Source organism: Camelus bactrianus, chromosome 19, assembly GCF_048773025.1.
Source record: "Camelus bactrianus isolate YW-2024 breed Bactrian camel chromosome 19, ASM4877302v1, whole genome shotgun sequence".
Classification (NCBI taxonomy): domain Eukaryota; kingdom Metazoa; phylum Chordata; class Mammalia; order Artiodactyla; family Camelidae; genus Camelus; species Camelus bactrianus.
Window position 1 is genome coordinate 11,721,587 of NC_133557.1, and position 17,703 is coordinate 11,739,289.

A 17,703-nucleotide genomic window follows, 5' to 3' on the forward strand; every position below is an offset into this window, starting at 1 on the left:
GAGATGGTCTCTGTAAATTAAAAACACATACCTGTATATTCTCCTGACACATATGCAGAAAGGGCAGTGATTAGGTTACTTTTGAATCCCGTGCTCTTTAGAGTTTTTAAAGAAGTTATTTAGATTTGATCCACCCAGAAGTCCATGAACTTCTTTGTCTTCATGGATTTAGAGAATATTAATTCAAATATCAGGTACTAATTTGAATTTTGAAGTTCACAACTCCACAGAAAGACTTGGTGAGAATGATTTTTCCTTCCTGCTTCATCATCTCTCCCCTGAGTCACTAGTCTCTGTGAGAAATAGCATCTCAATCACCTGGTTGCCTCTGCCAGGAGCCTGGAAGTTGTTCCTGACTCCCTCTCCATTTCCTTCCTCTGCTCATTCAAACAAGTGATACAGCCCCATGGAGCCTTCTCTCCAGGTGTAAGTTCATTTTCTTCTGGTCAGCCCCTCTGCTGCGGCCTTAGGTCACTCCCTTAAACCCAAACCCCTTGGATTATTGTAGTAGTTGCCAGCCCTTTCTCCCCACAGCAGCTAGAGAGATCTTTCTCAAATGCAAATCTGATCACATTCTTGGCCTGCTTAGAATCTTTCAGTGTCTTCCCTCTAACCCTGGCATGAAGTCCAGAGCAGCTCCTTAATAAGACAAGCCTGTTGTTGAATTTCTCTCTTGGGCTTTTACCTTTCTTTGCTCCCTCCCTCATTCTCTCTTTCCTCTCTGTTCCTCCTGACTGGGATGTATCCCTCTTAACTCTCTCTTATCATTCTTCAAAACGTGTGATAACTCCAAAAGTTAGGTTCTTCTCCTTTGGGCTCCCACAGTGCCCTGTGTTTATCTCTCATCATATCACTTTGTCCATCTGTCTGCTGGTTTGTGAGCTTCTTCAGCCTTGGGGCTGTATCATTTTTGTTCGTGCTTCCATGGCAAAGTGTGAACAAAGTGTGATTCCTGGTATAGTAGAAGGAGTGTGAATTTGGGTCGTACAAGGTATTTGTCATTCTAAGTTGTCAGAATTATTGGCATGAAGTTGTTCATAATATTCCCTTCTTTTCCTTTTCGTATCAGTGGAATCTGTAATGATGTCACATGTATCATTCCTGATATTAGAAGTTCAATATTTTTCTTCGTAAAGAACCAGATTTTTATTTCATTGACTTCTGTTATTTGTTTTCTGTTTTATTTTTTACTTATTTAAAAAATTTGTTGAGATATAATTGGCATATAACATTGTTATGTGTGTGTGTGTGTGTGTATGATCATTACAATAAGTGGTGATCCAATAAATGATCACTACAGTAAGTCTAGTTTACATCTCTCTATATTCTGTTTTATTTATTTTCACTTTGATCTTCATTGCCTTTCTTCTGCTTACTTTGGGTTTCATTTTTTCTTCTAGTTTCTTAGGGTAGAAACTGAGGACACTGATTTGAGGTTTTTCTTCTTTTCTAATATAGGCATTTAGTGCTATAAAATTTCCCCTAAGTGCTGCTTTCTCAGAAATCTTGATATGTGTTTTCATTTCATTCAGTTCTAAAGATTTTGTAATTTCTCATTGTATTTCTTTTTTGATCTATGGGTTATTTAGCAATATGTTATTTAGTTTCCAAATATTTGGAAATTTTCCAGAGATCTTCTGTTTATGATGTATCATTTAATTTTATTGTGGTCAGACAACACACTTGGTATGACTGGAAGCCTTTTAAAATTTATTAAGACTAGTATTATGGCTCAAAATATGGTCCATCTTGGTAAATGTTCGTATACACATGAACAGAATGAGTATTCTGTTGGTAGTGGAGTGTTTTATAAATGTCAGGACAAGTTTGTTGATTTTGTGCTGTTCAAGGCTTCAGTATCCTTACTGACGATTCTCTGTCTGCTCATTCTATCAGTTATATTGATAAGGGTATTGAAATCTGACTGTAATTGTAGATTTGTCTGTTTATCCTTGCAGTTCTATACATTTTTGCTTCTTGTATTTTAAAACTCTGTTATTAGGTATATAAATATTTACACTCTCATTTCTCTTCTCCTGGCATACGTGCTTTTTTTGTCATATGTTTGCTTTTACATATGTTATAAACCCAACAGTACATTTTTTTTAAAAGAGGTTGAAATAATTAAAAAGTCTTATATGTTTAGCCAAGTATTTATCCTTCGTGGTGTTCATCATACCTCTGTGTAGAGCTATATCCATTTGGTATCATTTCCTTCTGCCTAAAGGACTTTCTTTAAAATATGTTGTATGGATCTGCTAGTGTTGAATTCTTTCACCTATTCCTTGCCTGACAAAATCTTTATTTTGCCTTTGTTTTTAAAAGATTTCACTGTGTTTAGAATTCTAGGTTGACAGGGTTTATTTCTTTTTGGTACTTAAAAAATAGTGCTCTACCGTCTTCTTACTAGCGTTGTTTCTTATGTGAAATCTCTGTCATTCTTCTCTTTGTTGCTTTGTATGTCATGTGTATTTTTTTTTCCTTTGTCTGTTTTTATGATTTTATCACTGGTTTTGAGCAATTTTACAATAGTGTGCTTTGGTATAGTTTTCTTCATGTTTCTAATGCTCAGGGTTTGTTGAACTTCTTGGATCTGTGGGGTTTTGCGTTTTAGCAAATTGGAAAAATTTTGGCCATTAATTCGTGAACTGTTCATTTGTCCTCTCCTTTGAGGACTTCAGTTACACTTACATAGGCTGCTTGCAGTTATCTCACAGCACATTGATGCTCTTCTCATTTTAAAAATTATTTTTTACTATGTTTCATTTTGGGTAGTTTCTATTGCCCTGTCTTCAAGTTTACAAGGCTTTTCTTCTGCAATGTCAATCTGCTGTTAATCCCATCCAATAATTTTAATGTCTAGAAAACTCAATTTGAGTCTTTAAAAAAAAGTGTTATAACTATATAGGTTCATATATTGTTAGAGCTGGAGGAAGATCTTGGAATGAAGCCATTCTTTTTTTTGGAAGTGGGGTTTGTTGCTGTTGTTCCTTTTTAAAAATTTGTGGTTTTGGGGGGGGGTAGGTAATTAGGTTTATTTATTAATTTTTTAATGGAAGTACTGGAGATTGAACCCAGGACCTCGTGCATGCTAAGCACGCGCTTTTACCACTGAGCTATAGCCTCCTGCCCTGATCCATTCTTCTTATGTTCTTTTTTTTTTTTCCAACAAAAGTCTCACATATTTAATACTAAACCAGAGCACTAGTGCAGAAACACTGACACAAAGAGAAAAATCATTTTCCCAATTAAACACATCCAGCCATTCAGATAGTAATGATGTTTTCAGAGTGATATGGTAGGATCCAAGTACCTTGACACAGCATAAATATGTGTGCCACCTCATATGCAGGGCTCCTTATAGACCCAGCTTGGTTTTTCTCCAATGTCTTCTCTTGGAATTGTACCTGATATTGTTACCAGTTTTCATTCGAATCCATTGGGGAATGGGACAAGTCTGCTTTTGTTTCTTGGCCAGGAATTGCTTGATCCTGAAAGTCTTGTGAGAAGTCATGGCGAGGAGCAAATTCATCCTCACGTAGGATGGCAGAGAAGAGAAGAGAGTCCATTCTTCTTACATTCTCGATGAGGATTCTGAGGCCCTAAGAAATCAGAGTCCTTGCCAAGTGATGTGATTTGGTCATGGCAGAGTTAGATTTAGAAGCCGAATCCAGGAACACAAAATCTGTGTTACAGGTTCTGTTTAGTCAGAAGTCTCCCCAGGAATAGTGGAAGGAGCACTGTCCCAGTGGCAGGGCACCTGGATTCTTCCTTGGCCATTATGTCTATAACCATGTGGCCTTGAGCAAGTTGTTGAGCCGTTGTGGCTTCAGTTGCATGTCTTTAAATTGGGCATAACTGTAACTGCCTAAAGGCAAGGGATTGTCCCCTAGAACTAAGATTGATGTCAGATGTTACAGGTGATCAGGTGTAAGGTGGTGGGCAGCCGTAGGTGCTGCAGTGAACTGGAGAGTTTGTGCCCCTTCTAAGAGGATGGCTACTACTTAACTCTACTCAGTTGTTGCCAGACAGCAACGTGGGCTCAGTATTGCCAGATAATCTGCATTTTCAAAAGGAAGCCAAAAATCTGGATTTTCGTCTGAAATATGTAACATCCAGATTTACACATTAAGACATGGGACAACTAAGACAAATATTTGAGCTGTATGGGTGTTCAGTTTTAGCCTCTGATAGCTGTTTAAATGAAATTCTATGACCTGGTTGCCACACAGGAAAGAACCTTGCCTCACCTCCCAGGACACAGGCCGTCTGACTGTGGCCCTTGATCACCAAGGGCAGATCACTTTCCTTCCTGGGATCCTTGTTCCCCCAGCCTGGCCCTGAGTTGCCCTTATCACAAAGAGGTACTTCCTGGATGCCTCCTGTTTCTGGGAAGTGAAACATCTTCTCTTCCTACCCAAATTGAACCTAGCTGCAGCAGAGCTGTGGGAAGCCATCAGCTGCCCTTTCAAGGAAAGGAGGAGGTAGCCACACAGGCCTTTGCACTATTCCCTTGGGTGAGCCTGACTCCTCTTGGCTATTTTCTTTTCCTCCTTATGGCCCAGGCCACTCCTACTGGCCCCGTCTGGAACAGTCTGCTGTTCACTCTGAGTCTCTGTTACCTCTCTCCAGCTGTAGTCACAGCGGAGGTCCCAGGCTCACTGTCCCTTAAACAAGCCTATAGACCTTTGGTTTTAAAGTTCTAGGCATCCCAGTAGGGGTTAACACAGAAAGTGGGTAAGTGACAGAAGTTTGGGAAACTTTATCAAGATCTTGTAGCTATGGTCCCCTAGGTCTTCTAGAATATAGAGGGAAGGTCATTTTAGGTCTTGGAAAAGATCTTGAGGCCATTATAGGATAAGAAGACAGAGGGCCCAGCCCACTGGCCTTAGAAAAAATGACAGGGCAACACTGGGCATTCTGGAGTGCCCTCTCTCCCTATCTCAGTGCTGTTAGGGCCACAGAATGTAGGTTCCACCCTTGAGGAGCTTGTGGTATAGGAAAGACATAGGGCAGGCATGAGGAAAGAAGACATTTATTTATTCTTTAAAACAGAAAAAAACAAAAAATACTTCACTGCAAACTCCCTAACTATGTAGAATTGTCATCCCAAACTCAGAGAGCCTGGTAAAATGCTTAGAATTTATCATTTAAAATCCACTAGAATTTTTTTTTTTAGTCAGAGGCTTTTACTGCCTACCCTGATGGATTACTAATTAGTCAGGGGTTTCTGGGCAGGCTGAGCTGCCCCTTGGATGCCTTTGGTGCCAGACTGCTGGCTTTTAGAATCAGTTGGGTGGAGAGGCACAGAGGCTCTCAGATCCCCAGGGTTAGGCAGAAGCAGGCCAGCTGGTGCAGGGTAAAGATTCCTCTGTAAATACATGCCCTTTGCAGATAGGCAACCTGGCATTGATCCAGGCCTGTCACTGCCTGCTTGTATGACTTGGGCAGGTGATAAACTCTCTGTGCCTCAATTTCCCTATCTGTCAAATGGGACACTAATAGTACCTACCACATAGGGTTGTTATGGGGGGCCGGTGAGCGTGTAAAGCACAAGTCATGGTGCCTGGCACCTAGGAAGCTCCTCATAAGTGTTAACTGCTGTTACATCTCTCTACTGTGCCACAGCTTTACACCCTTTCTTGGAGAGACTCACTGGGCTGAGGGAGGGACAGGAAGATCCAAAACTCCCCAGAGAGAATGTCAGACACAGGCAAGGAGCTTGGGGGATGCAGAAGGGGAAATAAATGGGCAAGATGGAGAGAATGCTCATATTTTATCAAGTATTTTTGAAGAGATTATCATTCTCATTCATCCTTGGGGTAGCTGTTTCACTCCCATCTTCTATTTGATGAAGAGGTGAAATGACTTACCCTAGACCTGTGTCTAGGCCAGGATTCTGACACCAAGCCCCATGCTGTTTTCTCTGTGCCCCAGTGCTGGTACAAGTCATCCAGGACCAAAGTTGATGAAGCTTGTGTTGGCTAAATAATCAGGGTGGTTTTAAATTGTTTTTTCCCAAGCTGTTTTTTTTGGTGGGGTAGGGTGGCAGGGAGTGGTAGTGGCCCTGGTTCTCTTTGTACTAAAATAGGCTCTGAGAAGTCCGGCAGTTAATACCAGTGACCAACATTTATTAAACATGAATGTCTGTCTGGCCAAAGGCCAGGAGCTTCACATACATGTCTCATTTTAATCCTCACAATAACTATGAGGTGAGTATTATTATTATCTGAGGATTAGTGAGGTTAAGTAATTTGCTTAGGGTTTACTTGATAGTGGAGCTGAAACTCACAGCTGGACAACTGGACTCCCTAAATGACCATTGTAATTTGATGCAACCCAGCATTTCCTAAGCTTATTTGAACGTGTCTTATCTTGCCTTTACCTTCCTTTTGCAGAACATACTTTCTATGTACTGGTTAAATGATTTTGGAGCAGTTTGCTATTCTGTTGGTATGTTAATTGGGAGGCTTATTTCTTTTATTTTAGTCCATAAGCAACAGATAAGGGGCTTCTTTCTTTCTCTCTAGAATTTTCCCTTGCAGCGAGTACTGTACTTCCTGTGTATTTGCTGATGAAGTCAGCAGGGTTTCAGACTCTACTTTCCTGGTCGTACACAAGTACTTATTTTACCACCGCTGAATGGCGTGCATTAGCTCCAGGCCACGGAGAGCAAATTAGGGGAACTGGGAGATACATCACAGAGAACGAGGCTGCTCTGAAAAATGCTGTCTGCACCTCTAGCCTGAACTCTCCAGCTGTGTGGGAATAACTCCCACAGTGTCAGGAGCAGCATTCCAAGGCTTTTGAAAGATGAGGCACTCTTTTCTGCAGGTGAGCTTGGGACACTGAGTGACAGTGAACACAAAACCGCCTCCATCTAGGCTTAAAGGTGCATTTTGGTTTCAGAGACCTTTCTGTAGGTTCCTGCCACCTTTATGCAGAGTAGAGAAACGAGAGCCCGGCCCTGTGCCCGTCTTCTGACTGCAGGCAGGATCAACAGCATGCATTTGGGGAAGGTACTCTGGAACTAGGCAGACCAGCACTTCTTTTCTGTTAGTTTTTCTTTTTCTTCTAACTGGAGATTTAGGAAGCATATTGGGTAGCATTCCAGTTCTTTAATGCATCAGCATGAGGTTTTAAGTGGGGTTTGCGAAAGTCGGGGTTTGTGAAAGTCAGAGTTTGGAGATTGGAGAAAGAATGTTAGGAGTCTGGTTTCCTTATGGCGGGGAAACTGCTGATTTATTTATAGCGACTTTATTTGGAGATAACCGACGTAATGGAAAGAGCCCTGGGCTGCAGACCTGGGTTCTAGTCCTGATTCTTCTTCTGACTTGCTGCAGGATCCTGGCAGGCTGTCTCACCTTTTCTGAACATTGTTTATTCTCAGTTATGTAAGACGACGAGTTGAACTTCAGTATCTCCAAAGAGTCCTTCAAGCCCCGTCTGCCTTTGATGCCAGGATTGTAACTCTTATTTGGTCAGGGTTTGGCAGGACATCTGATGCCATGTGGTGCAGGGGTGCTTGCTAGTAACCATCACTGAAGGAGGATGAGTTTCTTTGACATTGGTGGTTAACTCTGTAGTTTCGACTGTAAGTCTTTTCTTGTCAACATACACAGGGCAGATGACAGGTGACTCAACAAAGTGACTAGTGGCTTGAAGGCCAGGTGTGGTTCTCCTGGCTGAGAGCACCCTGAACATCTGAGGTTTATTCAAGGGCACGATGGGCAAGGAGCATCTGACTGATTGCTGGAGGCAGGCAAAGCAGGGTTTCCTCAGCTTCATTCGGCTCCCTGCCTGCCAGCCCTGCTGTGACCAGGCTGCTAAGGGTTCTCCAGAATTCTCACTTAGCGTTGCATTTGTGTGTAAGTGTCCTCTGGAGTGTGTTTGTATTTGCTGTGTAGTTCATGCTGAGAGTGGGAAAGAACCAGCGCTTGCCTCCTCTCCTGGCCCTTGGACCTTCTCTGCATGAATTCAGATGTAATCATGATGCATGAATTCAGTTTTTGAAAGGACTCTAGACACCATCATTCATTCAGTGCAAGGACCCTCCTTCTCCCCAGTGTGTGAATCTCTCTGTACTGGTTGTTAGTATACACTTATGACATCTTAGCATTTGTTAGATGCCCAAGGCTAATGGCCCTTATTCTGAATGCCCTCAAATCAAAGCAGACAAACTTGCCCTCCTCAGCAACCCTTCAAAGAGAAGTCAAGCCTGCCTTTGCCAAGGAGAAAGGAATGTCCTACCTAGTTGAACTGAAGCATTCTCTGAAAATGGTTTCTCTGCAGTCACCAACAGATGCCTTGCTGGTCCCGGGTGAATGTCTTTTTGACTAGTCTGTCTGCTTCTTAGGGTATCTCTTCTGTATTTTTTCTCCAAATAGCTGTTTAGAGTGTCTAATGAAGCAACTGTCTGGAGACCAATGTTTATTTCAACATGGTTGGATTTGTTTTTGCTTCAGCTTTCAGAGCCAATAAAGCTGGTTATTAGATTCTGTAATTGCTGCTGTAATTACTCTCTTGGAACCAGCAAAGGCATAATTAAATATGGAGATTCCAAGGACTATTTTTTCCATCTAAAAGCAACCTTTTAAACTTCTATTGGCTTGGGTTAGATTTCAGTTGTTAAAGCATTGTGTTAATGAATGACATGGGGTAGGGAGAGGGGCATTCTGTGGCAGAAAAGGGATTTATTTGGGCATCTCTTTGAATATTTGGTTTAGATGAACTCCTTGTTAACCCAGTACTTGTTTTGTTTTGTTTTCATTTTTCCCCAGTTTTATTGAGATGTAATTGACATATAGCATTATATTAGTTTTAGGAGTACAACATAATGATTTGATATATGTGTATATTGTGAAATGATTACCAAAATACATTTAGTTAACATCCATCACTTCATATGATTACATTTTTTCCCTTATAGTGAGAACGCAGTACTTGTTTTTTTAACCCAACCACCAGGAATTTGGAGAAGTATAAAGCAAGATACTAAGAGCTAGCACATATTTATATAAAACATTAGGTCTGGCATTGACTTGGCTATATACAGAAGCAAATCTTTGTGGTCAGCAGTAAGGTTGGGATGGAGGATGTTTTACTTGAAGTGTAACAGTCTACAAAAAGAGCAGCATTTTACTCATTTAGTTTGCCCAAAGTTATACTTCACTACTGTGCCACAGGTTTGTTAAGATACAGAGTGGTTCAGATGTACCCTTTCTCTTTGGGATTCTCAACTAGTTGAGAAGTACACACAAGAGATAGATTGGAGTAAACAAATGAACTGTTTCTGCCAGGCCATCCTGGAGAGTTCACCGCAAGGAGGGGAAGAGACTGAGTGAACCCTTCAGGCAGGAGGGGGAGCCCCGGAGGGCCGGGCTATCTGCTAAGGACCTTTTCCTCCTCTCAGAGAGGGCACACCTCATGGTGAGGATGGAGGGAAAAGTTCCTGTTTTATGGATCAATATGAAGGCAGGGAAAGAATCCTGCCAAATGTTTCGGCCAGTATTTCAGTGAGACATTATCATTTCTCCTTTGAGTCAGAAGTGCACAGGAGATAAAATATGGCTGTAGCCCACATGAGGACCCCTACATAGAATATATGACAAACTTAAAAAAAAAACCCAGGTGAAATTGGAAATTCCGTTTAATACCTCAGAACACCTTGTTGAGTCTTGACTGGTGGGCAAGTTGTTTTAGGCTGGGCTATGCCATGGGTGGCGGGGACAGCTGAGGAGGACCTGGGAAAGGGGCACATGTGGGACGTTGGCCTGAGAACGCTTGAGAATCACTTGTTGACTGGGGTGTGTCTAGGTCAGTTTCTGTGGAAAAGCAGCACAGCATAAAGAAAGTCAGGAGGAAGCAGCCTCGGGCCTGAGCACTTAGATACCAGGGCTCTCCCTGGAGACCTTCCCTCTGCGGTGATGGTCAGTGGCAAAGGGATACAGGCCTGGTGCTGGGGCTTCCAGACCTGGCTTGTGAGAATCCCAGTCCCTTGCGTCCCATGGGACCTCGCAGGCCATGATAAACCACGCAGAGGCTTTAACCTGTGGGCAGAAGGAGCTGTTGAGGGTTTCTAAGCAAGGGAAGGACGTGGCTGAATTTGTACTTCCTCTTCTGTGGCCCCACAGTTCCCTTGACACTCCCTGCTGGGCTGGATGGCTCCTCCAGGGCAGGGTCCTGCCTTTTTCATTAAGTGGGAGACATAACAGAATGGCAGGGCATGGTCTTTGAAGTTCCATAACTGGCTTAATCCCCTCTCTGCCTCCTACCACTTGGTTACCTGAGTTACTTAGCCTCTCTGGACCTGTTTCCTCATCTGCTAAAAAGGATGGTTATTTCTACCCTAAAGGGTTGCTGTTGTGAGGTATTTGCTTGGCAGGCATGACTTAGTACCAGCAGAGGTGAAGATGTTCAGCAAAGGGTCTTAGGTATCTTGGGTGTGACTGCAGGTTGGATTTCTTGACGTCTTAGGCCATTCTGGCCATTCATACCAGAATCAGAGAGATAACAGGTTGAATAGCTTTTCAGCTATTAACACATTTAATTGTTTTCAGGTTTTTTGCACTGTTTCTTTAGCTTGCTTTATCCTTTGGGAGGAATTTTCCTGTTGGTTTTACCTGCTGCTTTTGGAGGTGCTCTGGACTTACATGCAGGCCTAGGCTTTTTTCCCTTGGCAAATGGTTCTCAGGATGCAATCCTAGGCTAACAGGAAGCTTTAGTGGAAGGCGTAAGGGGCCTATTCAGGTGACATATGGAGAGACCACAGTCCTGTCAGGGAGGTGATTGACTATTACCGACAGCCTGCAGGAGGTGGCTTTGGTGTGGAGCTTGGGGACACAGGGGAGCACAGGTGTGTCAGTGCGTATGTGTATACGAACCTATGTGAGGTGAGTGCTGTCCGGACCAAGTCAGGTGCCGGGCAGCTTCCCTGCCAGCCTGTCCTTCTGCTTCAGTCTGTGCGGAGCTGCCTCCTGGCTTCAATGCCCAGCTGAAGACACTCTTTAGTGTAAAGCGGGGAACTAAAGACTAAGGGGAGGGAATCTTGGGTTCTGAGTAGGGAGATGTGATTTTGGCTCTTGCCCTGCTACCAGTTCACCTTGGTCAAATTGCGTGCTTTGACTGGACCTTGAAACAGGATGATCTCTACAGGCTTCACACGCCAGGAGGCTAAGATAGACGATGGCATTGATCTGACCAAATGGTCAGATTCTAATGATTTATTTCAGTTGTGCTCTGTTCTCTCTGATAGAGAAAGCTGTAGTTACCATCTCCAGGCAAAGGCCTTTTTGCTTTTGTTGAATACATTTCCAGAAGGAAATTACTGGGTCAGAGGGCAGGAACAACGTTCTGGCTGTTGCTATGTGTTGCCATGTTACTTTTCAGAAGTATTATAACAATTTACAGTTGTTGCTGTATGTGAGAGAACATTTTAACCCCAAATGATCCAGTATTTGCTATAGTCATTATTTATTATTTTGTAATTCAGTTGACATAAAATGATGACACTCTAAAGCTTTATAATAATTAGAACTGCTGGGGTTTTTTGGGTGTCCACTATGTTTAATGTTGTGCTAGGTATTTTTAGATGTTATCTCATTTCCTTCTCACAGTGAACCTATCAGAGAGGCTAAGTAGCTTACTAAGGTTGTGAGCTGGGGTTTGAACCATTTAAGGCAATTTGACTTCAAAGCACATTCTTTTTCTGGATGCCTCTCCATGCTTTGATTCATGTGTGTGTGTCTGTGTGTGTGATTACCAGAGAGTGTGAACTTTTGCTTCTGTGCCAGCTGCATTTTGAAGTATGTGAATTTCGTATAGTTTTCTTAGAAAATGGAATGTCCTCTTTGTATAGAGATTATTAACTGTCTGTTATAGTGGAAGGAGAAACTGCGATGCATCCATCACAATTAGGAAGAAGACTCTAGTGAACTCCAGGTCGTCGCCATGTGTCTGGGCTCTCTGAAACCCTGTTTTCTCCCCCATGCAGCGGCCCTCCAGGCACTGAAGCGCAAGAAGAGGTATGAAAAGCAGCTGGCACAGATCGACGGTACGCTCTCAACCATTGAGTTCCAGCGGGAGGCCCTGGAGAATGCCAACACCAACACCGAGGTGCTCAAGAACATGGGCTTTGCCGCCAAGGCCATGAAGGCTGCCCACGACAACATGTATGTGGCCACCACTGGTGGAGGGGGGCACCCACGGGGCAGGGTGGTGCTGGCCCTGGAATGCCTCACTCCCAGGCCATGGCCTCGGGCAGACCCCTTGACTTCATTCAAGCACCTAAATTTGTTTTAATTTGCATTCTTATTTGGAGCTCCTTCTAAAATGGATTACCTGCCCTGCTGCCTTCAGAAGCAGATCTCATGGAATGAAGCAGTGTTTTCTGAGTAAATCAGGGTTATTGGGATGAGCGTAGAGTTTCAAGCTGAAAAGATCCTTAGAAGGTTCTCTCACCCAGGCCTCTGATGATCAAGGTGTGGAAGTTTGTCCTAGGGAGGGGAGGGGACTTGCCCTGGGTTAAGTGTGAACTTGGATAGAACTAGGATTGCAGTCAATGTCTGTGACTTTTTCCTGGTGCTGTCAGGGGCCCTGAAAAGTGTGGTACATTTGAAGGCTTCAGCTCTCCTGTTCTTGCGTCCATTATTGATGGAATTTTCTGCCTCATCACTTACTCTTAGGCTTTGGCTATCATACTGACAATGTTTTTGACCTCAGCATTCCTTCCTTTATGTGGCTATTTCTCATATACAGTGGCCTAAGAAACTAGTTAATCAGGCTTGTTACAATTATAACTAAAGGCCAGAGTAACACTAGGTTCCAAATGATGGTCTCTCCCAAACAGAACAAAATTCTGCATTTGTTTTAGTGTTTGAACTTGACATTATATATTTGGGGGTGCTTGGAGCCCTTTTTTCCTTCCTTTTGGAAGATTGATTGTCCAGTATAACATCTGTCCATTTCATTTAAAGGGACATCGATAAAGTTGATGAGTTAATGCAGGACATTGCTGACCAGCAAGAACTTGCAGAAGAGATTTCAACAGCTATTTCAAAACCTGTAGGGTTTGGAGAAGAGTTTGATGAGGTGAGTGGTTTCATGCAGATCCCACAAGCTTCACAAATGATACCCGGGCTGTCTTTGATGTGCAGTTGAAACCTCTCTAGCAGGGAGTATGTGGTTTGGGAATCACCACTTCTCATCCCTCCATAGACCTGAACGTGGACAGGGTGTGGTGTTAACCCTCCCTCATTCTGGATCTTGAAGGATGCTTTCACTGTCTGGGGGAGAAGCTTAGGTGGAGTACAGCCTTTGTCTTCAGGCCAGTGTTGGTTTCAGCAAGTACTTCCCCTGCACCTTTCTGTGGTGGGCCCTGGGCTCAGAGCTGGGGCAGCTGTGGTGACCATGCCCTGGAGAAATTTACAGGATTTGCCCTCAGACAACTGTGGTGTGAGATAAAGGTGAAGCCAAGGAAAGAGCATTTATATCTGACTCCTGAAGCAGCCTTCTGGAACTCAGAGCCTACCCAATTCTGCTCTAGCAATTGGAACCTGAGTCTCTTAGGTTTTTAAAATACAGTTACAGGCCCTGTTAAAGGGACTTCATTTTGCCTTAGGTTTGAGTCCACTGAAGATCAGGCCCTCTCCACTGAACGTAATTCTTTGTGCTGTCTGATTCCCATGGTAAAGCTGAGAAAACAGACTGTGGCTCTTACTCTTGGCTCCCAGCACCAGAGTTTTCATGTTTTCAGAATGGAGTTTGATGGGCTTAGTCAAGTTTATTTCAATTCAGCAAACAGTCCTGAACATTCACTCAGTGTACCCAGTTCTGAGATAAAGAAATGGGAACGAGAAAATAGAATCCCTTTTCTTAAGATGCTCACAGCCTAGCACAGGACCCCACATGCAGACAATAGTAATTGCTCAATAGCGTGTTATTTTCACCAGTAGAAGTGTGTTTAGGATGTTTGAGTCACAGAGTGTGGACCTGGAATTCATCTCCCCTCTGACCCTTTCAGAAGGGATATGTGTCCCCTGAGCCATCAGGTAAGAGGTAACACTGGAGGAGCTGGGATTCCCAGGGATGTCTCTCTCATTTTTGTGTTTCCTTTTATCAGGATGAGCTCATGGCAGAATTAGAAGAACTAGAACAGGAGGAACTAGACAAGAATTTGCTGGAAATCAGTGGACCTGAAACAGTCCCTCTACCAAATGTTCCCTCTATCACCCTACCATCAAAACCCAGTGAGTACTTCTTACCCAGAATCATGACACACCCGTGATGCCATAGGTGGGTAATCTTGTGGTTGGTTGGCCTGAGTTGCCGAGTTGAGAACCAGGTAGGATCTGGTGTGACTGCCCAGTGCCAGTGTCACCTGCTCTTCCCTAGTTTCTCTGTAGGACAGGGTTTCTTAACCTTGGCATTGACACAGCCAGATCATTCTTTGGGTGAGGACTCGGGGTGGAGGGGTTCCCTCTCCTGTGCACTGCAGATATTTAGCAGCACCAGTGGCCTCAACCCACTAGATGCCAGTAGCACACCCCCTCCCCAATTTTTGACAACCAACACCGCCTCTGGATTTTGCCAGATGTCCTTGTGAGCTGGGGGGGTATCTTCCCCGGCTGAGAACCGCTATTCTAGAATTACTTCCCTGGGTCACCAAACAAGAGAAAGTTCCAGGCACTTGGAGAAGGTGAGAGTTAAGTCTAGGACAGCTCTTGCTCCCTGTCTAGTATCCTGTGCTGTGCACACCAGTAAAAACCTATGTCTCAGAGGGAGCCACAATGAGGAAACAGCTTTGATTTTTTTTTTTAGAGACCTGGTTCTGTAAAACCTTCACTTCCTTCTTCCTGCCCCCCTTCCCTTAATTATTTCACCCTTGGGTAGAAGTATCTACACAGAACCTCTAGAAAAGGTGAAGCAGTGTGAGGGCATGGAGAGAGAGCCCAGGGAGCAGAGTATGACCAGGCTGTGTCTCCAGCCTCTCCCACTGATCAGGTGGCCTCTCTGAGTCAACTGCCTGGGGTGGGGTGCGGGCAGAGGGGGTATGAGCACTGTCCCGCTGTCCAGCAAGCTGCCTTTGGTGTATAGAGGTGATTTAGGCCACTTGAGGTTGGGAGTGGGTGACTGGTGGGGATTAGATCTCTTCTGGAGTTCTTCTGGCTCTCCCCCACCTTAGATGCTCTGGGGCTTGGATCCTGAAGAACTGTCAGTGTAGAATCCTCCGTGTTTTCTTTGGCCCTGGTGAGGGGACAGGGGAGGTGCTGGGGAAACTGCCTGGTTATCTGGAGTTACGTTGCAGCTTTTAGGCACAGAGAAGCAGTCTGCTGATAGCCTGGAGATGAGGCTGGCTGCAAGGGCAGGGCTATTTTGCAGACACTGTAGCACAGCCCTGGCATCCAGCCAGAATGTGTTAAGAACACTGCAAACAGCCTTTCTAAATAGCTTTTGCTTTGTTCACACAGCCAAGAAGAAGGAAGAGGAAGATGATGACATGAAGGAATTGGAATCCTGGGCTGGAACCATTTAACTGGTCCAGTGCGGGCTGGGCCCAGACAGACTCTGGTGGCCTGCATGGCGGGCAGGCGCGTGTGTGTGCGGGGCAGGCAGGACATGGTGCAGGCAGATTCCATCGCTCTCGAATCTCCCTCCAAAGCAGTAGGGCCGCATCACTGCTCACTCTGCATAGCATGGTCTGCACCCAGCGGGACAGGCGGGGGGGAGGGGGTGGGTGGGGTGGGAGGTGCCTGCTGTTTATAATGTTGAATTTCTGTAAAATAAACTGTATTTGCAAATCCAACATTGAGCTTCTGGACTACGCTAACTCCACTGCTGAACCTCAATGGAAAGGGTCGACCGTTTGCAGTTGAAATGATCTGAAAATGTAGCCTCTGTCCTTTTAAGTCAGCTGACCTGTCGCACATCTCTTTGTAAGCCTTGTACGGTACTGGCAGAAAAGTCGTTTTTTAAAAGCCATAGGCTTTTCCTTGTCCTTAGTTATAATAATACATCTGATTTTGGTTTCCTCAAGAGCTGTACTGTCCATCACCTGTGTACTGGCCCCTGTGTTTACCACTCTGGCCCACTCCTCGCTCCTACTCCCCTGGTCTTTTTGGAGTTTGTGACACTGATTTGAAAAGGATGGTGTTCTCTTGAGAGTGTGTGAGATTGTTAGAGTTAAATTCCAGCTATACATTTTTCTAACATAGCTCTAAGGTCCTGTTGCTGTTTGTGATAACTGATAGATAACTCATTGGAAACATGTGCATACATTTATATTCAGATGAAATTATGGTTTGGATTGTCTATTAAATATCTCAATTAATTTTCATACTTTGCTGTTGTATTTAATCAGTTTGTCGTTTGCTTTGGGAATTGGCCCTTTCCAGGCCAGCATGGTGTCCAGTGGAGTCTGTGGAAACATGGAAGACGAGCATGACATGTATCAACAATTTGAACCAAGAGCAGAACGTGTCTCTCTAGAAGTGTGTTTAGGTTCTGGGCCCCATGGATCTGTGGCCTTCGTCTTGTTTGGAGACCCTCTGGGCACAGTTCAGGAGTGATTGAGTTCTTGTATGGCTCCAGGATCTTCCCTGGTTCTCCTCTGTCAGAGTGCATGGGCAATGCCAGCAGAACAGCAGACCCTCCACCTGTTGGAAACACTGGTGTTCCCACTGACGAGGCCCATCTGGTGCATTGAAGAAAATAGCCTTTCCCGCGGGAAGGAAGCATACGCCAGTGACTAAGAATCTAGGACACAAATGGTGATCTCGGGTCCGCTGTGACTTGCCCTGTGACTTTGACCCAGCCTCTTCCACTCTCTCTAGTTTTCTTTAGTCTTAAGCTGCCTTGAGAATCTGGTGAACACTGTGGACTTACTCCTTGAGAAAAGTAAATCTATGCATGTTTATCCTTAAACATGCAAACTGGAAGAGTTGAGAGGATCCCCCTTCAGTTCCCATCCCCAAACCTCTTAAGATTAAAACCAACCTGAGTTCACAATTGGATGCCTTCGCTCACTGGGTGCCCTGTAGCAAGTTGCCCCTCCCCCCTTCCCTGCCCCATCTCATTTTGTGAAACAACAGGGCAGGACCAGATCATTTCAGAGGTCCTGTCTGCGAAGCTGCTCATGCCCTGCTCCTCACCCCTTATTGCTCCTTCTCCCAGGGCTGCCACACTTAGAACTGAAACTTGACCACAATGGCTTGAAAATTCATGACTCATGTGGATGTTGGATCTGGCTGTTCTCATAAGTTCTTTCCACTTCAAGAAGAATCCAGTGGCAACGTTTACTGCCAGCTGCCACCCCCTCAGCCTGCAGTTGGTGGTCGGCAGGCATCATTTGGTGTGGGAAATGCAGAGTGGGCATTAAGCTCTTCTCATCAGCTGCCTCAGGGGTTTCTCACCCCAGGTTTGGGTGAGGGGCACTTGCAGCCCCTAGCCGTCAGCTCTGGTGGGCCTGAAACTAAGTCCAGGGCAGTGACTGATGCTTCTCTGAGAAATTGCTGCTTATTCCTACTAGATACGGTCCTTGTGCCAGGCCGGTGGGATGCAGTGTTCATAATGCCCAGTCCCTTTCCTGCTCTCAGGAGGTGCTCAGGCTGAGGAGAGAAGTTACCACATTAGGATTCCTTTGCTATGAGCTACAGAAGGCTCAACTGACTGGTACAAATACTAAAGACATCTGCTTATCCATTAAAA

General features: G+C 44.4%; 2 protein-coding genes across 2 annotated transcripts in view; one reads left to right on the forward strand and one right to left on the reverse strand.

Moving 5' to 3' along the window:
* Positions 1-16,333, forward strand: part of CHMP4B (charged multivesicular body protein 4B) — a 37,157-nt gene extending 20,824 nt beyond the window's left edge. Inside the window, exons 2-5 of the mRNA XM_010960849.3 lie at positions 11,993-12,170; positions 12,975-13,089; positions 14,120-14,246; positions 15,468-16,333. Of these exons, the coding sequence (XP_010959151.2) occupies positions 11,993-12,170; positions 12,975-13,089; positions 14,120-14,246; positions 15,468-15,532 (485 nt within the window). The 3' untranslated portion in view covers positions 15,533-16,333. The remainder of the gene's footprint in view (positions 1-11,992; positions 12,171-12,974; positions 13,090-14,119; positions 14,247-15,467) is intronic.
* On the reverse strand, positions 3,359-3,514 carry LOC105073548 (large ribosomal subunit protein eL39-like). The gene has a single exon (XM_045521037.1). The coding sequence runs from the start codon at positions 3,512-3,514 to the stop codon at positions 3,359-3,361; it is 156 nt and encodes a 51-aa protein (XP_045376993.1).
* Positions 16,334-17,703: the final 1,370 nt, after the last annotated feature.